Source organism: Saccostrea cucullata, unplaced genomic scaffold, assembly GCF_032062105.1.
Source record: "Saccostrea cucullata isolate Sc308-1 unplaced genomic scaffold, CSIRO_AGI_Scuc_v1 ctg1234, whole genome shotgun sequence".
Taxonomy (NCBI): Eukaryota; Metazoa; Mollusca; class Bivalvia; order Ostreida; family Ostreidae; genus Saccostrea; species Saccostrea cuccullata.
This window is the reverse complement of record NW_026926064.1, coordinates 46,444-72,518: the sequence shown is the minus strand read 5'-3', so window position 1 is coordinate 72,518 and position 26,075 is coordinate 46,444. Positions and strand designations below refer to the sequence as shown.

General features: G+C 33.5%; 1 protein-coding gene across 1 annotated transcript in view; it reads left to right on the top strand.

Moving 5' to 3' along the window:
• Positions 1-2,713: 2,713 nt before the first annotated feature.
• LOC134270577 (hormonally up-regulated neu tumor-associated kinase homolog A-like) overlaps positions 2,714-26,075 on the top strand; it is a gene marked incomplete at its 3' end in the record, with an annotated part of 69,661 nt that continues 46,299 nt past the window's right edge. The window contains exons 1-3 of the mRNA XM_062752810.1: positions 2,714-3,434; positions 4,130-4,258; positions 17,347-17,513. Of these exons, the coding sequence (XP_062608794.1) occupies positions 3,324-3,434; positions 4,130-4,258; positions 17,347-17,513 (407 nt within the window). The remainder of the gene's footprint in view (positions 3,435-4,129; positions 4,259-17,346; positions 17,514-26,075) is intronic.

Sequence of the window (26,075 nt, the reverse complement as noted above, 5' to 3'; positions counted from 1 at the left end):
TGATGCTTATCAATGAGATAAGCAAGCCAAAAAATATCGAATGGAATTACCCAGGGGTCACACGGCAACGCGTTGACTTGGGACCGCTGGCATTGTGAGGATGGTCAAAGTCCAAGGTCAAGATCAAGAGATCAAAAATATTAGTACTCAAAGAAAGGTTTTGTCACAAGGATAGGAAATCAATCTTAAGCACGAACCGTTCAAAGTTTTGACAGAGGTTAACGGGTTTTTTTCCAAATGTAGGTCAAAGTCAAAGGGTTTGAATATATGGTACCCATAGGAAGAAAAGTGTCACAGTGAAATCTGTGTATCTGTGAAATATGAAAGCTCTAGCTCCAACAATCTGTAGTAATGACCAAGGTTAAGGGTTTTTTTTTTCCAAAGAAGGTCAAGGACAAAAGGTCACAAAGATATCCAAGGAAACGTCTTGCAACAAGAAAATACTTCTGGGGAAAGTCATTGCATCAACCATTAAAAGTTATGTCCAAGGTAAAAGTATTTCAAAAAGAGGGTCAAAATCCAATGTAAAGGTCAATTGATAAATATTGTTGATACCAACTGGAAGGTCTAGTCAAAAACCCTAGCAATGACCGTTCAAAAGTTATGACCAAGGTTGAAGTTTTTCAATAGTGTGCCAAACTCCGAAATGAAAGTGAAAGGGTCAAAATTATTGGTACATTGGTACATAGGGGAAGGTCTTGTGACAAGAATCATTAATATATAAATGCAAGCCAAAGTTCATACCCTTCAATATTAATGACCAATATTAAATTATTTTTAATTAGACCAAACTCAAACGACATAAGGACATGATCTTTGTGAAGTTTGTGTTCGAGAAAAGGTTAAGGTTTGGTAAAATTTTCAAAAGTTGTTTCCAGAAGAAAGGCCTTGTAACAAGGAATGCACAAGTGAAATATGAAGCTATGAAAAAAGGTTAATGTTCAACAGACAGATGGATGGACGTAAAATTTTTACGCAAAAGTTTGTTATACCTTTAAAAAGAGCAAGAGCCATCCAATGCAGAAAATGGCCCTGTACTTATATCAATTAATTAACTATCACCATCTCTCCCATTTCACATATCAAAATAAAGGTATTTTCTATAATAAAATTTCGTTTTGACAGATATTGGAAAACAGGTTTGAGAGATTGCAATGTTCTTGAATTTTGCAGAAAACAAATATATTGGTTACCAGAAGAAAGGCCTTGTCACAAGGAATGCATAAGTGAAATATGAAGCTATAGTCCCAACCAATCAAGAGACTGTTATGGGCAAGGTTAAAGAAAGTTCAACAGACAGATGGATGGACTGAGCATAAACTTTCTCCTCCGAATCTTCAGTTACGCGGCATGAAACCAAACTTGTTTGTTATACCTTTAAAAATTTGTTCGTTTACAAATCTATATGTAAAAAGTCTTAACATTCCTAATGTTTTACTGAGCGCCAGTGAGCGGGCATAAAAAATCGATGTTTGACCGCCAAGTAAGATGTTGGACCTGTCGATGAGATCTTGGATCGCCTACGTCACACAATGGGCGGAGCTTACACTCATTTGCAGTATACGTCGTTGGTGTTTAAAAGTGACGGACAGCGGACCTGAGGTTTACATCACGGAAGACAGTACAAGATACATGTATGCCCCACAAAATATTAAAATGAAAGGTATGGTAAAACATTTCTTGACTGTGTTCTCGGGAAAATGTGTTTTGTCGACCCTCGAACCAAACTGTCTGCCTTCGACTTAACGTCCTCAGGCAAACAATTTGGTTTTTGGGCCCGACCTATGTTGCCCTCGAACTCAGTCAATAAATGTATAATATGTATATAATAGTAGAAAGAAAATACAGTGTATGTCAGTCGAGGCATTATCGACACTTCATTAGTTTATATGCAAGGGTATTCCAAATCATGTATGAATTGTCCAAATGCCTGGTTGCCAAAAACGACAAATATTCGTGTCAAAAATGTCGCTGATCATTTTAAAATTGAAATCATGCTAGTGTTGACTCAATGAAAATTCAACAGGTGGTTTAATGGAAGTTCATTACTCATAATTAGAATAGCATGGAGTGAGCCTAGGTAAAGGCGATCAAACATCACCTCCCCAAATGTTTTAGGAAGTGTTGTAATGATCGCCATCTAACCATTACATTTACAGTATAACCTGAATATAATGACCACGAGGATGGCAACCTAATCTATGCGCGCCTTTGTGTCAGCTTGTGAACTTTTCTTAAAAAATGGCAGGGTTTCAAGTGAAATTAAAATCAACTTTTTGGTAGCATATCCTTTACAACACCATCTGTGCATTTGGTAAACTTTAAGTAAAGTGGTTTATTGTACATACTGTAGCTCTAGAAAGACAAGCATTATGTTAATTCAGGTGTTGCAAAATTCGATGAAACATACCACTTTATGACACTAAACAGGTTTATACCTTATGCTACTCCCGAGCTTTCGGCTCATCAATAATCCATGCGCTGTATTGTATCGGATGTTGTACCCCAGGTATCGCTGTGACACGTGTTAAAAATGTCGCCTGCTCTCAGCTCGGAGAGTCCTGAGTAGTCGCGCTTGGGGTACAGATGCTGGAACTATTGACTATTCATGCAACAGTAGACGTACAATGTAATATGTGGCGATAGAAAAAAATCGAACAAGTCCGATTGATGCTCTGTTGTCATGGCTTCGCAATTCCATCTACCATATTATCATATTAAATGCAGATAAAATTTTCATGAATCGCCGAGTCACATGACTGTGCAGTAAAGAACTGCTTATGAACATGCAAAAATGGTTGAGAAGGTTGCAGTTTTGGTAACAAGTGGTTCGAAAGTCCTCCGTGTAAATGGGAAGCATCGACATTATTTTTTGCGCAGGAAATCGAATTCTGATTCAAGAATAGTGTTAGTTCGCTATTGATCCGAAAAGTCCGCGGTATGCTGCATTCAACAAGCACACATTACTCGATATTGACGCACAAAACGTCATGCGAACTGTTGGAATTTGTGTTTTCGGTGTATTTAGATGAATAAATGTGAAATGGAACATGATGATTCTCAAAATATTCTTGTATGGAAATTCAGTTCTTTAATTTTCTGCGAGATTTCATTTCGAGTTTTGGCATCGTCATCCTCTGGCGGACCACTTTAAATTGTAATGTAACAATTCACATTGTATAGCACAAACAGAAAATAAAACTAGCTGATTATGTCCTTTTATACGAAATTACTAAAATCATCGTATAAAAACAAGGAGGGATTTTTCGGTTTCGATCAGGATTTATTTCAGGTATGGAATATAACATCCCAGTAAGGAAATCATGGGGAAGAAAATTCAATGTTTGGGGCGGTACGTCATGGACTGCCAGACTCTGGGCAAAGGCAGCTTCGCACGTGTAGAGCTCGCGACCCACAGTGTAACAGGATGCAAGGTGCGTGCTTTCATGTAACATTTTAAAATACTGCATGTGCAATATATATATATTATATTTTTTAAATTTCCAAAATACAGAGGAGTAGTATTATTTTCTCATTATAGATGGAATAACAATTATCTGTTGACTAAAAATTTGATTGATTAAATTCTGAAAATTGTTTGACTCATTGTATATTACTATATACTTTGTAATAAAAAAAAATACTTGCTGTATAATCATAGTTCTATATTAATCAAACAGACACCAAATTTGAATACGATTCAAAGAACTAAACACACAGAATATCGAATCATTCCTATTTTCAGAAATAGCAAAGTTATCAATTTTGTTTGTGAATTGTTATAAACTAGATGTATAGTTTTTCGTATGGAGAACTGAACACACGCGACCTATATTTTCTATGACGTCGACCACGCCTATACTTACCGCAATGTAACGGAACGCGACCAAACTTTTTTTCAGTATAGCAAACTATAGTTTCCTTGGGGCAGCATTTGAATATTGTATAAATTATATAGACTGACACAAATTTGACGATAAATTTGGCAGATATGACGTTACCTTCGATTTTTGTTCAAATTTATACAATTTATTATCATTCAACCTTGGATTTCAAACAAGCATCTTGCTGTGAATTGTCGCGGCACTTCCTGCTTCACTGATTAACGAGGTTTATTGTATTTTACTAGGTGGCAATTAAGATAATTGATACCCGTAAAATTAAGGAAGAATACTCTCGACAGAATCTACACAGGGAAGCCAGAATTTTAGCTCAGCTTCGCCACCCGAATATCATCCGACTTTACGAAACGTTAAAGGTAAGTAGCCAAAAAAGGACTCATTTCCTGGTTTCCAAAGCTTCGTTTTATTTTCAGTTTTGAGCTGGATATTTTTTCCTTTTGTATATAAAAAAAATGCCAATGGTTCATGTTTAAAAAAAATGCTAGCTGTTGTTGAAGTGTTTCCTTCTCTGCTGCTTCTCGTGTTGACCATCCCTGGTTTGGTAGCGGTCATGATGTACTTGAGAGAACGAGGGACACAAAGCTCTCTTCTGTAGAAAATTCTGAAATGTTCCCCACATTTCTTCTGGTTCAGACCTTTTTTTAATGTTTACCAAATAGATTTTTTAAAACTCGGATGGAATATATTAGTTTAGCCTTATAAAGTTTGTGTACTGTAATATCTCTAGATAGAGCATTCAAAGCAGGGGAACGAGTCCTATTGATCAACGCTGCATTTTGCATATTTGAACATACAAAGCTACATGGAAAATAAATCATTAACTGTTTTAAATTTTTGATGTTCTTCAAACAATTTAAATTGTGTAATTAACACATATATTTGAAAAGTAGGTCAAGTTTAATGTTCAAGGTCATGGGTAAAAAAAAATATCAAAGTACATTTGGTAATGCAGGTATATGAACATCATATATGAACACAAATCATATAACACAAATCTTCTATCATTTAATTAAAAATAAAATATTGCTAATGTTTAAATTTTCAAAAAATAGATTAATCTTTAAAAGCAAGTTCAAAGGATAAAAAAATCATACAAAATTTAGAAAGTCCGTATCACAGGTAATGCATGTGCATAGATGTATTTCATATGTACATTTGAAAGCTCCATCTTTTATCTTTCAAAAGTTGACTATAGCTAAATGATTTATTTTCATGGGGAAAAAAATTACTGGTTTTGGGGTGATTTCATTTTGTTGTTAAAAGAAAAACATTGCACTGTGCTATGAAAATTAAACATTTGTGACAGGATATGAATTTGTGGGTCTCTTCACACCACGAAAAACACAAAAATTAAATAGGTGGTTTCATAGTACATATATAAAGATACCATATCCTTGATTTACTTACTCGTTTCAGTAAATGAAATACAATGGATTTTACTGTAAAAGAAAGGATCACCTTTTTGCGTCCTTTTTTAAATTAGCATTTTTGAAAATACAGTTTTAAAAAACTGGTTAAAAGCAGTCTTTGTATATATACCATTAACCTTTTTCCAAAGCAACCCTTTCCCCTAGAGAGGATGCCAAGTCATAGGAGAAGCCATAGAACAGAACATCACTTATTGTAATATCCTCAAATGATAAGCAGACATAAATAATACATACACTAATTCAACAATGTGACACTTGACTGCAAATTCTAAATGTAAGTCACAGTTTTAAACTCCAGAAAATACCAGTGGCACTATGACAATCAATACTGTGGCTGTGCTCTGTTTTTTTGGGATAGGAGAAGGCTGATGACCTCTAATGAAAAGGAGGCTATTCTAAATAAAGCACAGAAGAACCTGCTTAAAATAGAAACAATTATAGAGTGAAGTCTGAACATAACTAAAATGTACATGATAAAAATATATTTCTGACACCTACTGTATTGTGGGTATTGTGCTTGGGAGTTCTCAAAGAAATCAGCAGATACCACTAAGAGCTCATGAGATATCACTAAGAATTCAAAATATAGAGCAGTTTAGTAAGCAATTTTATGACAATAGCCTGAAAATCTTTAGCTTGAAGCCTACCTTTGGCTATAAATACTAAGACTGCAGTTTTAACTTTGACTAAAGCAAGCTTGCAGTTTGCCTTGACTATTGCTGTGTACTCTTTGCCAATGCTGAGCTTGCAGTTTACTTTTGACTAATGTTAAGCTTGCAGTTTACTTTTGACAAATGTTAAGCTTGCAGTTTACCTTTGACTATTTATGTTGAGCTTGCAGTTTACTTTTGAGTAATGTTGAGCTTGCAGTTTATCTTTGGCTTATGTTGACCTTGCTGTTTACCTTTGATTCATGTTAAGCTTGCAGATTTCTTTGACAAATGCTTAGCTTGCAGTTTACCTTTGATTCATGCTGAATGTATGGTTTACTATTGACTTAAATGCTGAGCTTGCAGTTAACATTTGACTAAAGTGAAGCTTGCACTCTTGACTAATGCTGAGCTTACTGTTTACTTTTGACTTTAAGAGCTTAGAAGATCAGATTTCAGCCAAATAGTTAGATAAGTCCAAGCTTATTATTTAAGCTAAAGAAGGGCAACAAAGCATATAAACTAGCAGGTCTAGTAGTTCAGTAATAAAAGGGTTAGACCTTTACAATCGAGAAACAAGAGATAAGTGACATTAAGCTTATTAGCTTATCAGAATAAGTTAAGCTGAGATTGTACAGCAGGGTATTTTGGACAGTAAGCCCATTAGCCTGAGCATTGATTTTACTGTGAGCTTGACTTGCATGACCATTGCACACCAAGTTGTTTCTGTTTTTATTGATTTTCTCCCTCATGTCGGACCAGCGGTCTTCCCCGCCACTGACTTAGTATATCAAAGAAATGTCACAGTATCATGCTATTTTATATGCGTAGTTCTGTCATATTTTGTATTCATTCTTTCCATCTCCAGGAATGAACAGCTCTGTCAATTGTTTTACCCTGTGACTGTTTATAATAGATGATTTAAAAGGTACTCTGATTTTGTGTCAAAGAATAAATTCTTCTTGTTTGAAAGATCAGAAACATTGCAGGCAACCAAAAAGCACTATTAACTCTCATGTTCACTATTTTATTCTCGTCATCGCATGCTATTTGACATTATTGATTGTAACTAAAATCTAGTGCAAAAAAAAAATGAAGATGAAGAAAAGGAAAACATATATATCATACATATCTCTGGAAAATATTGTGAACCTTTTCAAACATCCTGCTTTACAATTCTGCTTTCAGAATTGGACTCTGACTTTTTAAAAAGTATTTGTTTCGATTATTTTTAATTAATTTCATGGTTAAAACCTAGACAAGTGCTTTCAATGATTAACTAAATCAGTCTTAATCTGGATTTGAATGATAGTCAAAAAGTTATGGATGATTTAAGGTCAGTGACCTGAACTACTGCATCAATAGAGAAGGTTTTTACTCCGGCTTAGCTTGGTAAGGGTGTCAGATTCCTTAGACTGGTAACTGTATAGAAGCACCTGTCACATTTAGCCAGAATTGATTGGAGTCCGATGAAGATGATTAGGAAAACAAGTCATTATGATTATTACATCATTTTCTCTGCTTTATTTGCATGTATTCAGTCGAGCTAATCCCGTTAATGTCCGCAGTGCAGCGGGCTTTGTAATTTCCATGATTGAGTCGATGGTTGTAGGGAGATAGACAATAGTGGTAATGTTGTGCAAGTGACATCCAGCCCACCAATGATCAGGGTGGATATTGTTTGCTGCAGACACAAATTAAGTCCGATTGTGATGGGATGACATTCATCAGCCCTTTTAGAGTGTGCGACTGATGATATTTGCTGGTCCCCCTGGATGGCTTAACTCCCTTTGCTTCGGCTCTGGTCCCCATAATCAGGGTCTGCATTCATTATAATGTGTTCTTTAGTGCAACTACGACTACTTGCAGCAATATTGCTAATTGTTGGAATGGCCTTCTGGGTATACCTGACCTTTGATGATTAGACGTTATATGGAAGTACATCAATAATATCACTCCTTATGTATCCTCATCAATGAGTCCCATGCTTTGTGGCAGGGTCCGCCATTATCTTTTGTCAATTTGTGTTTTGAAGTTATGTCACAGGATTTTTGTTTGGGTTCCCTGTTTTACTCAATTTTCTTCCTTCTCCATTGTTTGCATACTTCTATTTTCATCTACAACTGATTAACTCTCTGTAAGATTTTGTGATGTAATCAGATTTTATTTCAGTACTTTTAGATGAGCTGCATCACCTCTTGTGTTAGTTAGGAGAGAAAAAATCCATTTATGGTCAATGGCCTGTGAGACAAATATGATAGTTTCAAGTATCATGGAACAGTTTCGACACATTTTATTTTTAGAAAAAAAGATACATAAAACCAAAAAATACACAAAAATTGTGCCAATTTTTTGTATTCTTCACCAAAAACAGATTTCACTAGAGTTGCCAGAATTACGCATCAAACACACTTGTAGATTCTGGACACATCTCTTGGCTCAGCTTTTATGGTCTTTCAAATCAGTACTGCTATCAATTATTGAGTGCTAGCTACCTCAGCCCTCCCCGCTGGTGTTGTAAACATGATGTGTTTTGTTAGATACCCATATTATAACCTTAATCAGACATCAATTTTTGATGCCAAACATGCCAGTTTTATAAGCCTACCAGCAGGAGAGGTTGACTTTTATCAGAAAATGGCAACTACTGATAGTTTGCTGTATTTTAGTTCTGACAGACTCCAAAGCAATGAAAACAAAGAAATGTATAGGGTAATAAACTTGTATTTACTGAAGTTCAGATAAGTAAATATAGCATGATTGAACTGAATCCAGAATCATATGCTGATATCACACTTATTTGAATATAAAATTTGATGAGCTCATCAAGATAATGTTAAAAATCCATAGTAGTATTTGCATTTGTGCTCACAAGTTGGATGCTGAAATGAAATAGGTTTTGTTTTTCTCTATTTTTGAAGCATATATCCCTTTATAATTTCATCACAATAGCTTCAGCAACAGACACTGCAACCAGAAAGCATAAAAAGTGGCAAAACATACCCTGGTAATACAGCAACCACTTTACAACCATATAAACTCTCTCTAAGCAGTGGTGACACAAACAGTACAAAGTACTACCGTAAACGGTAGCATAAACCATTAAATCCAGAAAAGAAGACTGGAATAGGAAACCAAGAATATTCTCCACCTACAAAACAAACAGGAAACCATAGACCACCATCTCAAGTGCCACCTAGCAATAGCCAATCATAAAGCTACATTTACATCTACCACTGCTAATATAACCTGCATCATCACCACATTCAATAACATAAAGCTCCTCTGAAAACACCAACGAGATACAGCATCATCTGCCATAACGAATATTCTCAACTATCAACTTAGGCTCATTATGATCATAAGTAGCAACAACAATGCTTCAACTGAAAAAACACATTTCTGAATAGAACAAGCAATAATGTAGTCCTCAAACAATTTTCTCAAAATAACAAGTAATAATGTACACAACCATTTCAGAATAAACCATCATTGCCCACAACCACCCAGCAACTATACTTCATAGAGACAACAAGAACATCAAGTTATGTAGCGCTTTGCAAACAACTATGGCTAAAAATACTCTCCACTACTAGGAACATATATAATACATGTATTGCAACAGTATCATTTACTAAACAATAAAATAATGTTCATAACCATAACAAATAATGGATAGATATACCAAGAAATTGGTCAATATAGTACCATATGGTGTATTGGTGCAGCATCTGTAACATGAGTACCTCTTTTAGATGGTGAAATAAAGATGACACAAAGTACAGAAAATGCAGCGTTTTACTTAGCCATTTGTTTAAGATTTATCTTCTGCACATTGTTAAAAGGAGAAACATGATAACTTTGTGTGGTTTTTCTTTGTGGATCTTTGTCTGATTCTTAACATAAGCAATCTTTAACAACCATCAAGGTTAATTATCCAGTTTTATGAAATGATAAATAGCACAAAGGTAGGACTTTCTGTCTGGTGTGAATTTCTCTGTGTACTGCCTAGCACAATTATTCATTCTTATAGTTTTTTGTCCCTGGCCTTATGTTATAAAACACCCTGAATGTGAAGCGTTAACTCAGGTGTACGCGTATTTTTTTCATACACCACTGACATTGTTAAGGTAACGGTTAGGAGTCACCTTCAGTTTTTCTGTCACAAAAAGATAAAAATCGGGTGATTTTTTATTCTCTATGCCAGACCGAGTCCGTTAACAGCATCTTTTGAATTGTCTGGTAAAGTGTATTGTGTAGTTAGCTGTTTTTGGTCGTCAACATGTGGTGACCAGACAGTAACAGTTAATGACGCAAGGATTATTTGCAATTTTATCTACCACTACCCAAAATTTTTTCTTTTCTTTCCAAAGACTTTAAATTTTTAAACATATTTTCCTTGTTTTTCTTGAAAACTCAAAGACCTTGTAAAGACTTTCTTTTATTGTTTCTTCAAGTTCAGTAAGTATGAAACACAAGTGTTTTTTTTTTCTTCTTAAATCGGTGGATCTCTTATTCGACATTTCAGAAAACATACAGTAATCAATATCAACAGTATTGATAGCAATTTGATATTTTAGTAGAAAAAAAAATTGATGGCACTTTTCTGTAATTAAAGTTTGATTAGAAAATATATCGGAATAAATAATTGTAACTTGATCATATTTTTATGCTCTGTTGAATATTTCATTTCTACCAATAGAAACATTATTCCTTGCCGATTATTAACACTATGATATTCATAGTCAAACACAGTCAGTTGCATTTGAGAGTTTAGGCCAGCATTTTTTTATTTTTAGGTTTACGAACATCAGAATGAAAAAGTCCCGTAGGAGGAGGAAATAAAAAAAAAATAAAATCATATTTTGGGTACATTATCGACTTTTCTACATTAATTTTTGCTTCTTGTTTGATGCTCTCCTAACAGGCTCCTTGCCACTGGACACATAAGGATTAAAAAGGGGAAAATAGAACCTTTAATTGTTTATTACATCATCTACCAGTTGGGGCCAGTGATATAAATCTTGTGATGTTGGACAAAATACAGATTTTTTTAAAAAATCAATTTTTTAAAACTCTTTCATAATATATCTTCATTTTTGTTTTTAATATGTGTTAGGTGAATGTGTAGAAATTGTTCTAAAATATTAATAATCTTGAGACCTAAAATAATTCCTTTCATAAAACATTAAACAGACAGGGAGTATTGGGGAGTAGGGTGGAATTTTCAATTAAGTGTAAAATAATTTAATTTTTCTGGCTGCCATAAACAATACTACATGCCTGTATATATCTGTATATACTTGTTTTTAAATAGTTGAAATATTTTATTTCTTTAGGCTTTTGTTTATTTCTTCCTCTAATGGACTTAACTTCTCCCATAGTTTTATTCATTTCATCTGATGCTTAAGCGACCCTATTCTGAAGAATGATGCTAAATCTAAGACTGTAAGCTCTAAGTTACAGAAACCACCTGTGGGAGGAAAATAATTACAACAGATACTTTTGAATATGGATACATAAATATCTCACCAACATGTCATTGTGCAACAAAGTCGTCAGCATTGTATTTGTTCTCTGAACGAGTGAAAAGTTTTGAATGGCACTCCTATCGATAAATATTTACATTAAACTAAGCTTTAGTGCTGCTATGAACTTTACAAATCTTCCTTCGACGTTTACCCGCCATGTTCATTTAAAACCGGAAGTTTAAATTTGAAATCTCGAGTTTTGACTCGGAAAGATTTCTCAATCTTATTTTTTTTCTGAAAATTCAAAAACTTGGATATGATATGATGTTTTCTCTTCTAAAATGTCTCTCAGACACTGAAAGGTTTTAATGAGCGGCAGTAATTTTTTTTTTTTTTTTGCTTGAGGTTAATAAATGAGGAGGGTACATTTTCAATTTATGCTGGAAATATCATTAGAACTATAAAAGTAATAATTTAAGTAACAGATAAAAATCTGAAAGACCTGCAGAATGAGATTTTGACTTACATTCTTTGAACATGAATGTCGTACACTATTTCTTTATTAGATGTTTGATGAATTTGTTTGGGATTTGCATGCACAATATGATACAAAGATTTTTATGAAGAAAAAAACCCTTCAGATGATATTTTGATCTCGAGTCATTTCCAATAATGAAATGTTTAAATCATAAAACGGCAACATAGCCAGGGTTGTTTAATGTTGATTTTTAGCTATGTTCAATATGGCAGTCCATATTTATTTTGAAAGATCTATGTTTCTGCATAACCGTTATAGATTTCTCATATTTCACTCATTAATGATGATAGGACACAGACGTAGCGCCTGATTTCTAATTGTTATTTGCACCACACTCGATTGAGTCTAAATGAAACCCTAGAAGCATCCCTGTATCCTCAAAGGATATATGCTCCAAGAAGTTAGATTTTCAATAATAATGGAAAATTTATTGATTTGGCTTATTGTAGTTTATACTGAAGAGAAAAAGAATCCGCTTTTGTTTGATGGTATGTAGTAAGCAGTAGCATGCCTAGGATTTATTATGGGACCTCAGCAGAAAAGTGAGTTTCCCATCATGCAATATTTATCAGACCAGAATCACATACAATGCTGCAGTAATATCAGTTAAAGGTCTCTCATTCACAAGGCTTTGGCTTGGTAAGGTCCTCAGAGACTAGTTATACTGGCAAGATGAACAGATCCAAAATTCAAAGGGACTTCACTTATCATGTGTCTTTCAGCCAATTTAGGATTGTAAACCAATGTTAGTATGCCTGCGTCATTTCTCCCACGTCACCAAACAATTCTCTTACCTGTATAAATTTGTACATGTTGTCAGTGACAGATGTATTTATATTTATTGAGAGGAGGGTGTCCATACAGTAATACCCACTCCTAAAAAAAAGCATGACACAGAATGAACCTATTTAGTGAAGGGGTGGGGTGGGGGTCATAAAATTTGTTTGACAGACCGTGGTGGTCAAAGATGCCTGAAATTTTGCCCGAGTCTGTATGTTTTCATTCCAACTTGTAGATTTTTAAATCTATTTTTTTCTGTTGAATGCATGCACTCTTGATATATGTCCTCTTCACTTATACAGAAACTGGACATAGAATTCTCAGTTGATGAAAGATGATGGGCATAAATTAAGATTTGTGGTTTTCCTTCAAAATAAATCATGATATGTTTTGTTTGATAAATTGACATTGTCAGATGCATGTAGACTAATCTGTATTTGTTTTAATACTTAGGATTGACGGGATTCAGGGGGAAATCATTTTTAAGACAAAAATGCAAAAAAGAAAAAACTCAATGACATATGTGACAAAATTAATAGAGACTGAAATTGCATAGGGCTTGAATTTCCACTTATTAAAATTTAGTTTCTCTTTTGTCATATAAAAAATCCCTTCCCATTCTCAATTTACCAATATATTTCAAATTTATTAAAAATCGTGAAAGCACTGCTACATAAGCACATTCAACCTATTTGTAAGACAGGCTGAGTTAACTGAGTTGAGACAAACTGTTACAATGGTGTCTGAGGGAGACATAATTGACACACAAAGTGACAATTAAATAAGCCCTTGATTATGCCTTGTTAGTAAGCTCTGCATTCACTGCTGTGCGCTGTGACAATGCAAGTCTCTCTACCTAATGTTGACACAATTAAAAGGATCAAAGTCTATCCCCATGCTCTTTTATTACCCTAAACCTAATACATGTATTCTTTGAGTTTTTCCTTTGTGGATGAAAGCATTACTTGTAAGTGTTAACCTGGGAGATTTAACACCCTGCGTACTGCCCCTCTTGGTCTGTCTGTCTACCCACTCTGTACAAGTTTTCCTTACTCTCATTTTCTTGACCTACAAATATTGAAAGGAGAAACAGTTCAGACAAAAATGTTCAAGCTTGAAGAGTTTAAACCAAACACAACACTTAATTCTTTGTCAAGGTTGGTAAATTGACTTTTATCCAAGCTGCCTAAAATTTTACATACACAAGAGTTAAGTTACCTGAACTGACCCTATTATAAACATTTATCCTCACATGGCTGCCCTGTATGCCTTAAACTTGTACTCAGATTTGGATGGGTTCCATATTGGGGTTTTCCTTTATATTATGTCTGGAGTTGTTGTTATCAATTAAGATGTTTCTTCTTTATCAGACGTCTACCCCCACAGCGAAGTCTCTACTTGTCAAATATCGCTCCTAACGTCAAGTGTCCTTCCAGTCTTATATGTGGTCCAGGGAATGAGGTGGCAGCAAAATCCCTCTGTTCCCTCAAAAAGTCTTCATATACCTTTTATAGAAATATCTTGTTTTTGATGCACCCCCTCCTAATATTGGCCCTTAGTTCTTATATTTTACATGACCTCTTAACAAAATACAACAGTTAAATTGCTAAATGTTTTGTCGAGTTAAAAAACAGTATTTTCTTCAGTGAGCGTCAGCTGCTAAGCTATTTTTTCAATTATACGACCAATTCCATACCCTTAGATAAACCTATACGATGACACTTTGAACATTTCACCAAGAAAAATGCCTATTGTAATTCTCCATTTTAGGTACACAAAAATCTCGTGTTTAAAAGGCGTTTTTCATCTTTACTTTTGTGGTCAATTAGAAAAACATAATTCAGTCTAGCATGCTTCATGTGCTGTCCATTGAATTCCAGGGCAGTGCCACTGTGGTAGTTTAATGTTAGTCATCTAAATTGATACGTTTACTGCTATAATTTTGGAAATCTGATTTTATCTCTTGTCTTCTTTGTAGTAGATGATAACTTTCTGGAATATTTATGTCCAAACACCTGTATTTTTATCGAATTTAGAGCATTTTTTATGTTTTTTGATATCATATTTCATATTGTTGAAATTTGTAAAGTCCGTCCATCTTTGAATTTGGTCAATTAATGGGATTTGGCCTCCAAGCAACCTCTCATAATGAACATGTAACTTCTATCTTGATCTCTGTTTTCATTTACTAAATTGCCTTATTTATTCATGCCCTTATGTTGCATCATAACTGTACTTTATATACTGTCTCAAAAGTCTTGACAAACCTGGTGTGCAGCATACATTTTACACTTCTTGTTCACTCATGTTTACAATTAACATGATTATCAATACTTCAGACCAATAATCAGTTATTAGTTTAGATTTTTAACTAAGATCCAATATGTTCAGTTGTTGGTAAAGGATTTAAAAAAAATTTTCCTTCAAATTTCCCATGTATGAACAGTTGTTTACTGCAAGTTTAATTGTTTTAGAATAGAAATTTTATATGCTTGAAATTTAAAGGTACTTGGGCTTCATTTGATATACCTGTACCGTACATAAGAAAATCTAAACCTTCTCAAAGCTTTGATTAAAACTGATGCTGTCAGTAGAAATATTAGAATTATTCAAAGAGTTTTAGACCAAAATAAATGCTTATAAGAAGTAATGAAATACAGAATTGTAAAAGGGAGAGCGCGAGTCTTGAATTATCAATGGCTGACGTCTTCTGAAGGAGGCTGGAGTATTGGAGCCATGTTTCCCTATGACATCATCAGCGAGAATCTCAGTGGAGACCGTCTTTAATCTGATTAACAACCTCTTTGTTGGTTTATCCACCTCGGCCATGATTCAGTGTAAGCAGTATTGAATTTTTACTGGAACATACTGCAATTTCTCTCCCAAACATCTTACAAAATGTCATCCATTTGAGAACTCTGTTTGTCATGATAGACTTGGTGGATTTTTTTTTATGGTGAAAAGTAATTTCCTTTCTTATCCTGTATTTGTTCAATACGTCAAAAATGAATTAATTTTATTTGATAGGCATTCTTCAGATTTTGACACATGTTAATGAGAAGTGCAAGTTCACTGTTAATTTGCTTTGAAATCTCTTAGTTACGTAGATGACATGTATTGTGAACAATGCTATAAGAAGAAACTAGTGTCTGACGTTGAGAACACCGATTCTTTTTAATGGGATGTTATTAACAGAGAGGTATTAAGAAGGTTTGGCAAAAAAGAAAATAAAATAACATTTCAGGTGACTGACTGTCTAAACAGACGTGATGTTCTGTATTATTAAGATAATTAAAAAAAGGTTCCAAGGAAAATTTTAAATCACCAAGTCAATGACCATGTTGAAGAGCATTAATTGCTCTATGTGTAAAGTTGAACAAATATTGAATGTTTTTAAATTGCTTCTTCTGCGCACGTTTCTTTCTTTTTTTATTTAAATAATATAAGAATATGAAATATGTATTTCTTTTAAATTAGGTTACCATCAAGCAAAAATTTTAACCTTTTTTACATGACCTTGACCTTGGCTTTTGAAGTAGGTTTTAATATGGAACTATTTACTAGTCCTTTTCCTTCTAAATCCTTCATTTAGGTCAACTGCAATAGGTCAGATAAAAGAAATTCTTTTATGGCACATGAAGATTGGCTTTTGATAAGTTTAAGCAAGGAAAGGGGAGACCACTGAGGCTGATTGGGAATGATTTTCCATAACGATGATAAACAATCATCATCAAACGACTTCAGAGACCAGCTATCTTAGTCTACAAGTGCAGCTGATTTGGTAAACATGGCAAACAGCACATTCAGTAAGGCAAATGGAAATTGAATTCTGGATAAGATGACTTGAGCCTGAAATGATATATGTGTGTAAAGCATGGTGGATGGCAACATAAATTGGCATGAAGATAAACAGACCCTGTGACCTCAAATTCTGAATTATTATCCCCATCTAGGGCACACCATTCTCCTCTTTAGATTCGTCAAATGAAGAATTCATGTACACCAGGGGATGTAACTAATTTTCCATGCCAGCATGAAAGCAAAGAGCATTTAGAACCTAGACCAGCAATCAAGGGACCATCTAGCAGATGTGCATACTTCCATCAATTATTATGGCATGCAAGCAGAGTCTAAGATTGAAAATAATCGGTTATTGAATAATTTCTCACTTTACAAACCTTTTATGTGTTATAATGTGGTTTCCAATAAAATATCATCTGATTTATTGGAAATGCTTTTATAGCAGAAACCCTATTGCTGCCTATTAATGTGTTCCTTTGTTTTGCATCACATAGTGTCTATATAATTTAAAAAGAAAATCTGATGAAGTTTTCAATATTTTTACTGCTGCTCTACTGCTTTTGAAGAATTTGTTTGTAAAAATATTCCTGTTTTTAGTTTAAGGTTCAAAATATTTCTGTCTTTGTTGATAAGCATTTATTAATGATCCTCTTGTAACACAAATATTAGTACCTGTATTTATAACACAATTGTATTAAAGTTTAATGATATTTTTAAAATTTAAAATTAATATATTTTATTGAGAATTTTATGACTGCTTTGTCTGTTTTGCAGGCCACCACTCTGTACTGTTTGGTTCTGGAGTGTGCCTTGGGTGGAGATTTAATGACGTTTATCAGAACCTTCAAACAATTATATTTACCTGAGGACAAAGCTCGAGACTTCTTCAGACAACTTGTATCTGCAGTGCACTATCTTCACGAAAGGGGAGTTGCACACAGGTAAAGAATTTAAAAAAAGCTGCCAATATTTAAATTTCATTACCAGCATATCCTCAACAAAATCTGAAGACTTGCATTCCTGGACAAAATGCTGAATGTGCATGCATTAATTAACCTACTGAAAGTTTTGCATCTATAACCCATGTACATGTAATCTGATGGTCTTTTGATATAAACCGGATAAGGTGTATATGTAAATTTGATGTGTAGATGAGACAAGATTGATAATAAAGAGATAAAGATTAATCCCCTGACAGGTGTTGTATGGGTTTATCACCAGGACCCATATAAAATGGAGGTCAATGGTTTGTCAATAAACACTGAGGGAATCCAGTCCTCCTAATTAATAAGAGGGGTAATGGTATGCAGAGAGTGTCTTCATTAAGATTTCCATGGAATACCAGGGTACATCTTGACACCTCATAAAGGAATAAGTGAATATGTGTATAATGTCCTTGACACCTCATAAAGGAATAAATAAGTAAATGGTTTATAACGTCATTGATAATATCATTGTCTGATTACTGCTGCCCAGTTCTAGACAGAATGGAATAATTTTAATTTGTTAGGGTCAATGTTCATGGGTACAGAAAATTTTGCTGGTTAGCGGGAAATAATTTTGTAAATAACTCTACAGAAGAACTTGTTATCGATATAAGTTCAGGCTTTGACAAAGTTGTAGGTTCATGGGGATGTTAATTTGTGGGTTTATGCATAACCCATGAAATCCTAGAACAATGGTCCCCTAGAAGCAGGTTGATTCTATGAAGAGTATACCAGTAACTAAGTATTATAAACAATTGAGATGATGATAATAACTGTTTTCAGTTTTTGCAAATACAGAATTTTGGTAGGAAAGTTGAGCTAAACAAATTAATGACTGGATAAAAGAAAATTATACTTTGGAGTAGATTTAAATCTGTAAAAATGAACAATGTAGATCTCCCATGGCCAATTGCATTGCCCACCATGTTGTATCCAAGGTCTTGCATGCCCATGTTCTTCTGTGTCCAAATGGTACAATGGCTGCTATTGTTAGAAAATGCAAAGTTGGTATGTAATTGTCATTTTCCACTGATAAATTATAAACAATAAGAAATTTGGAGGGAAATATTAATGATCTACATATCTGACAAATCATAGTTGTAAATGAAACTAAAATGTGAAATCACTTCTCAGAAATCACACTCTTTAAATAAAACCCAAAAATCAAAGAAATCCAAAATTGTGCATAAAAAATATAAGGCTTAATTAAGCACAATTTTGGATTTCTTTGATTATATTATAAGCACCCAGAATGAAAAATCCCAACTTCAAGAATAAGCAAGAAAAGCATGTAAAAATCTTCTGTACAAATACATTTATAAATACATCTCCAAGAGAAATAAACTATGAAAAAAGCCATCTGTAAATGTGACAGTTACCTCCTGTCACAGAACTAGGAACAGTTCCTGAGAGTTCCTAGGTTCTCATTAGGCCGAGTGTACGCAGCTGCAAAACACAGAGTTACGCTGGAAGCCAAATCGGAATTAGCATGAGAAAATCATACAAGCAGCTAGACTACTGTACCATTCACATTTCCTGCAGCATGCTCTTTTTTTGGTGTCTTGCAAAGAGAAATACAGAGGTATATAGAACTGTGAAACAATTATCATTAAAAAGCAATTTTGTTTTTTTTCAGTTTTGTTTTATTGTAAAGAGTTTTTGTATCCTAACTGTTCAAAGTGTATAAACTGTCATGGTTTTACATAAATAAAAAAGTGCATAGAATAGTAAATCTTGACTTTGTGGGAGCATGTCAGAGACTAACAGAGAATCTGTCGGAAAATAAGACTTTTAATTAGGCTCCCAGTAGTACTAGTGAACCCCTGTCTCTTTCTAATCACAGACTAATTACCAGGAGAGCTTCACCAATCTACAGAGATGTTGATCCTGTAAAGGAAACCTAAAGCAGAAGGATTGATAAGTTAAAATTTCTGATAGGTGACTAGATCATTAATTTAAAGTCTCCATAGCCGATTAATCTAGCTGGTAGCTGCTGCAGGTTACGCAAGTCTCCCAATAGGGAAGAACTCCTGATATGAGAACCTGTTTTGGTAATGAAAAAGGTCTCGTAAAACACCTAGTTCGTTTTTGTTTTCGTAATGTGATTATCTTATATATGAAGTTCTTCAAGACCCAGGGAACAAGATGTTAAGTTTATATTTTGTGCACAGTTCTTATCCTCATGTTAATTCAATTTTATGAGACTACCAGGCATTTGATCAATACTTATTGATTACTATTGTTATAATGGGCATGAAAAACAATGTGTTTTTCCCAGAGCAGCCTTGTGAAAAAGGGTTTGCTATTAAAACAGTTTTTTCATGTTGAATTTTCTCGAAATACTGTATACAGATTTATAAGCAAACATGATCTGCTGGGATGAAAAAAAAAGTCATAAAATTGACATTTAGAGAATTCCCCTGTGATGCTTAGTCATCCAAAGTCTGTTGACTTTATTTATAATCTGAAAGATGAATACCCCAGAAATGTCACTATAGAAACTGGCAACTCTGAATCGACAGATAATGAAGTCCTCATCTAGGCTAAAATATTTCAGATAATGAATATAAAACACAATCCTCATTTTTTTCTAGGCTAAAATATTTTTCCCCTTTGTGTTTGACGTCGATTGGCGAGGACTATGCTTCATATAAGGCTACAATTATAATTTTATTTCACAATGGGAAGCATAATGGGCTTCGCCCGTTATGACCTATATAAAACACAATCTATATTTGTAAAATAGCACTATAAGGAAAGTTAATATAATTTTAGCCAAAGATCTGTTATACGTAGGTTTCTTTGCAAATGACTTCACTTAATTTACTTTAAGGTACATTGATACTCTGATAAGAGAGATAACTCTTAATGACATAAATGTTTATTATTTCTTTATAGATTTGCCAAGTTGAAGTGTCTTTTTTGTCCAATTTTGCCCTGCAAGCTATGCTATAATTGTTTGTTTTACTTATAAAATACATTTCTTTTGGAAAATCATTAAGGTTCAAGCAACATCTTATATGAGTGATCAGAGGGTTTATGAACCTTAAAATGAAGATTTTTAAGATTGAAGATGTAAAAAATGCCCTTCTTTTGTAATATAATTATTACATTCATAATTTATCTTTAAATTGATTTATTCCTGTCATATCGTTTAGCAACATCTGTTTAATTGCAACACCAGTTGTGTGAATGAAAAGGCTTATGATCCTTATTCCATTCACATATCTTGACCACTCAGCATAAAAACATGGGCCATAGTTAATTATTAGTGACAGGGAAACCATAATCAGGCACACAGCCTGTAATTTGCCTGCCTTGTCATAATGAACCTGTGATGTATGATGTTTAGGTCCTCATATCCTGTACCTGTAATACATCATACTTATTTATAGACAGGACTTACTCCCTTACCGTACAAGCTTTTGTGGCCCTCTAATGTTATCTATAGGTATATCATGAAAATGTCCTTTAATGTTTTGAAGCAGAACTGAAGGTATTTTTCCAGCTTTTGTAAACTATCATAACTTATCTCCCCTACCACCCAGGGTATACCATAAAAATTCCTTCAGACCTTTTCTGATATACAGTATGGAAAAAAGAAGCAAAAATCTCAAATTCCTCCAAAGCAAAATATCAGCAATTAAGTAGATTATCGCTACATGATAATCTATGGCAACTTTAAGGGTGGCCTACCACGTTAACCTATAGACAAGAGTGATCATATATACACTGACTTATAACCCCTCTCTGATTTCTTGTAATCCTTTTCTGCAGCGGAACTGAAGAGAGTATTGTATTTGTTTAATAGTATATGATAAGTATGTAGGCACAGTGTGCGACATTTAAACTCGTAGACTCTTGACAACTGTGTTGCGTGTTTTAATTATTTAAGACAGTCATAGACTGTGTGAGCTAAATCACAATACCTGGCTACATGACATGAAAAAATCAGCCATCACCGTCATGCATGGAGAAATAGAAAACAATATGCTAATTAAATTTTTCGATTATTTTTCATTCTTTTGGGACTCTCTCATGTCCTTTGATTAAATTTTAAAAACCACAATTTTGTATGATTTTTTTCCCTCTAAAATTCTTTACATATGAGTTTGGTATATTGTCAGGCCAGTGCTTCATTGCATGTTTTTTGATGTTGCTAAATGATAAATGATGTTTCCTACGTGTTGAATGTCTAATCAAAAACTAAACCACTGGTCTCATTTTAGTTTTCTTTCCTTTCCACTGAATTTATCAGACATAAAGATTTATGAGAACACTTATCTCATGTATATAAATCCATTTGTCTTTCAATTACAATTATATAAAAATTTGACAACTAATTAGAAGTGGCGTGTTCATTTCAATGTCTGCTCAAATCCCATAGTCATGCACTGCCCGATATAGTAGTACTGACTGACTTACACGATTCAGAGCCAAGATATTATAATGAACCACTTCAGTACAATAAAATATGGTGTTCCCATGTGAAATTTTTCTCTAAGTGAACAAGTCATTTAAAGATCAAAGTTACAGAAAGTCAAAGGAAGGATGTGTACATGCAGACAAATGGACAAACTGTTTCAAGTTTATCAGAACATGCTTCACTTATATCAAGATAAGACAGCTACTTGATTAATAATACCTGAGGACAAAATGCTTATTTAGCCAATTTTTTGTTTATTTTTGTTAATTTAATTCCTCTCATTCACATGGACAAATTTTAGTTTTAAGATTACCTACAAACAGGTGATGATTTTTCTATGGCACCCTGCTGTTCTCTTCATTTTAATTTTTAAATTATTGAAAAAATGAGGCAAATTAAAAATGATAATATATAATGATAGATGAGAGGAGTAAGTCATAAATAAGTAATAAATTAATTAAAAAAATAAAGATATATATTCATAGGACAAACTTAATTTGTTTCGCTCTCTGTCTGGATTTTGTTAGGTACTTGGTTACTAGGTGAACTGATAAATTTTAGTATATAATCTGTACTGATATATCCCTAATAGAAATGTTACATTAGGAAACCAGTATTAATTACCTTCAAACTATGGATTATGAAAAGGTTATTTTTGTAAGAAATATAACAGGTGCATACAGGTATTTTACATATGATATATGTAAACGTGTACCAGTTTAGAATATATATGTGTGTGTAAATTGTATATTTTCAAAATAAAAATTTTGCTCAGTCTTGCACGCAGGCAAAAGGATAATCCTAATTTGAAAGATTTCTTTTCATTTTAAGGTATTTTTGATGAAACTTGATCAGAAAATCTCTTTAATGCATTATAAACTCATTTTTATATAGAACTTCAAATTTTAGAATTAATTAAGTGTTGGTTTAGTTTATTTAAAAAAAGATTTTCCTCAGAATCGAGTTTGATTAAATCTACTCTGTTGTGCAACATTAAGTTCATTGCTCTTTAGTTAGTAATACATGTATCTATAATTAATAAGGATTGGATAGAAATAGAGGTCTTAAAACACAGTGAAATAATAGATATAGAATCTAAAATCAAAGAGTGATGCTATGAATGTGCTTTTTTGAATTTATTTCTGTCAAAAATGGCTTTATTCTCACTCTTAATTATAACATCTTTATTGGGTGCCTGTCACCTTTTTCAAATAAAAACAACACATTGTTTGTTTAATAGCAGTCAACTCTCTCTTACAGCATGGATGTCAAATGTCCTATTTTATGTGAAAAAGAAAAAAATGAATGAAAATTTTTTAATTGCATCTTGCCCTGTAATTTTTGTTTTACCTCACTAAAAATTCAGCCAACCGCCATCCTTCAAGGAAAGGTTGAGATTATAGAGAAGAGAAATTTTTCAAAAAGACCCAACGTCTTGTGTAGCAATCGGTGGTATATACCACATGAAGAACTTGCCATTTAGTCATTGTTAATTTTACAATTAGCTAGGGAAGTGTTTGCTTGTATTTTGTCAGTGTCTGTCAAAAGATGTAGGTTTCTTGTCTGGAGTGCGGGAAGTTCTAAACGTTCTGGAGACATAGGGATTTATTAGCTGAAACCACAGGGTATAAACTGACAATATTAGTGTGATTTATTTATATCTATATGATGGGAAAATAAACACCACACAAAGTACTAGGGGATTGGTCATTTACTATGGACATTCCTTAATGTAGGTGGTTAAGGTCAAGGTCAAATATGTCTGTAGTTGCATTTCCTTAAATAAGCAAGGTCAATGCCATTTGGAAAAGCATGATCATCTTGCTCAGTAACATTTATGTTCTGAGGAAATGAATTGGATCTCATTTTAAAATTAGTGTTTGGATTATAAAATTCTGAGTGCCTCTGGCTGACTTCCTTCATTGTATTATGAAAGAAATGACAGGATGTAAGTGTCTTGTTTAAAATACCAAGAAAGCAGAAATAAAAACCATTTATTGTTAAGATGTATATCAAAGGTTTAACACTATAAATCATATTACCAGAGCCATTTAGTATATCATATGAAGATATTGTTTTATGCCTACACAGTCATTATTTAGTGTGATTCACTTCAGGGAGGGGGGAGAAACTGGCAATCAAAATGGAGTTTACTCTGATCTCCCAGAAAAAAAGGTTTATTTGAAGTTAAACTCATATTAATTCTCATCTACCTGACAACAGGTACGACTATTCCTAGAAGACAAGACTTTTGTTAAATTACATCTTCTAAATGACAATGAGGACCCATTTTGTAATTAAACTTCTGTTAAATTACTTATATTTAATGGCAACTTAATTCATTAATCTACTCATAACTTGTATAATATATTCTAAGGTGATGGTAAAAGGCTTCTCTTTATTTATTTTATTTTTTTACGTACTGCAATGAAAAAAGCCATTTATTTTAGTATGGCCCTATTACTTATGGTTCATAGATAACACAGTGTTGTGGGGACCTACAATGTGTAACGTCAGTGTGCCGCAGCCTAGACTGAGCTCAACCTGTAATTAATAACGAGCTTCTGGAAACTCCCTTGTCATTCATAATGTACACCCAAAACCCACAAACAGACTCCATGTTACCGATTGCAGGTGATCATTGATCAGCGCTTTGATGAAAATTTTTTAATGGTTCAAATCAAAAGAAATTTGTCACAAGGAATGTTAACCAATTGTGTTAAATGCATCTTAACATAAAGTTTGTATTTTTCTTTTTAACTTCTCTATTTAGGTTTCTTGAAAATAGTGTAATTTTCCATTAACATACAAAAACTTTAAAAATTTGGTTTAAGTACTTTTAATCATGGTCATGCATTATTTCTTTGCCCTTTCAAAAACCATTTCTTTGATAAAGATCATTGCATTCATTATACTGTTTGATGATTAACGAAACATTATCCAGCTAGAAGAGCACACTGTACAGTCAAATCTTGTTATTCCAAACTCAATTAGATTGTGAGAAACATGGAGATATCAAAATTATTTATTTGATAACATATCTAGTGTAAAATACTTCAAGAAAGAGTGGTTTGGACTTTCAAATTACTTTGAAATATCCATTGTATTCGAAATATCAGTGTTCGAGATGACAAACTTCAGCTGTACTTGATTTCAGACGTCCTACATTCAGACCATCCGCAGGCCATACTTTTATGTCCTCATTAATGAAATATTGGCAGTACATTGGTTCTGACAAGTTTGATTTTCTCCCTCAGTCCGACTTTACAAAATAAGGACTATTATATTGAAGGTCAGGGTCAAAGCTTAAGATAAAGTCATACATCTCTGTCAAGGTCAAAAGGTCATATAGGACTTATTCAGGTTTGAATCATTGAAACTTTTTACATTATTACTGCCAAATATTTGATAACTTCAGAATGAAAATCAAATTTCTCATCATATTTTGTTTCAGTACCTCAGTATTTGGATTAATAAGCATATAATATAAGTGATATAAGTACCGGTAGACTCTTTGCTCATGCCTTTGTCATTGACCTTAAAAGAGAGAATAGAGAAGTAGTTCACACCACATTGTTGGAAACATGTTGAAATGCTTAAAAAATATTCACACAATATGAGGTTGTTGCTCTTATTTTACCAATAAAATCATTTAAATGCTTGTTATGCAATGATGATTTTGTGAAGCTGTGGTACAGTCAATTGTAATAAATCAATTAAAGCTCCTGCAATTTGAAGTGGTGCTTTTCTATTTAAGAATGACACTCAACGACCACCTGGGTGAAAGGTTTTTCTTTTCATCTAAATCAACTGTGTTATCTATGTGAAAATATTTATTTATGTTCCTAATGGCTTCTCGTGAATTAATCAATAATAAATGATTAATTTTCTGTGTTATTTTGGTTTAACAGCCTCCTTTGTGTTATTTTTGAGATACAGTTGGATAGAGTTTTCCTCTCGAGGGGGAAACAGGACTGTCCCTCAATCAATACTGGACAGATACAAGGCAAATGGGAAAAGAAGAATTTTTTCCTTTTTAATTATCTACACTTGACCAGAGAAAAAAAGATAAAAAAGCTAATTGAAATAAG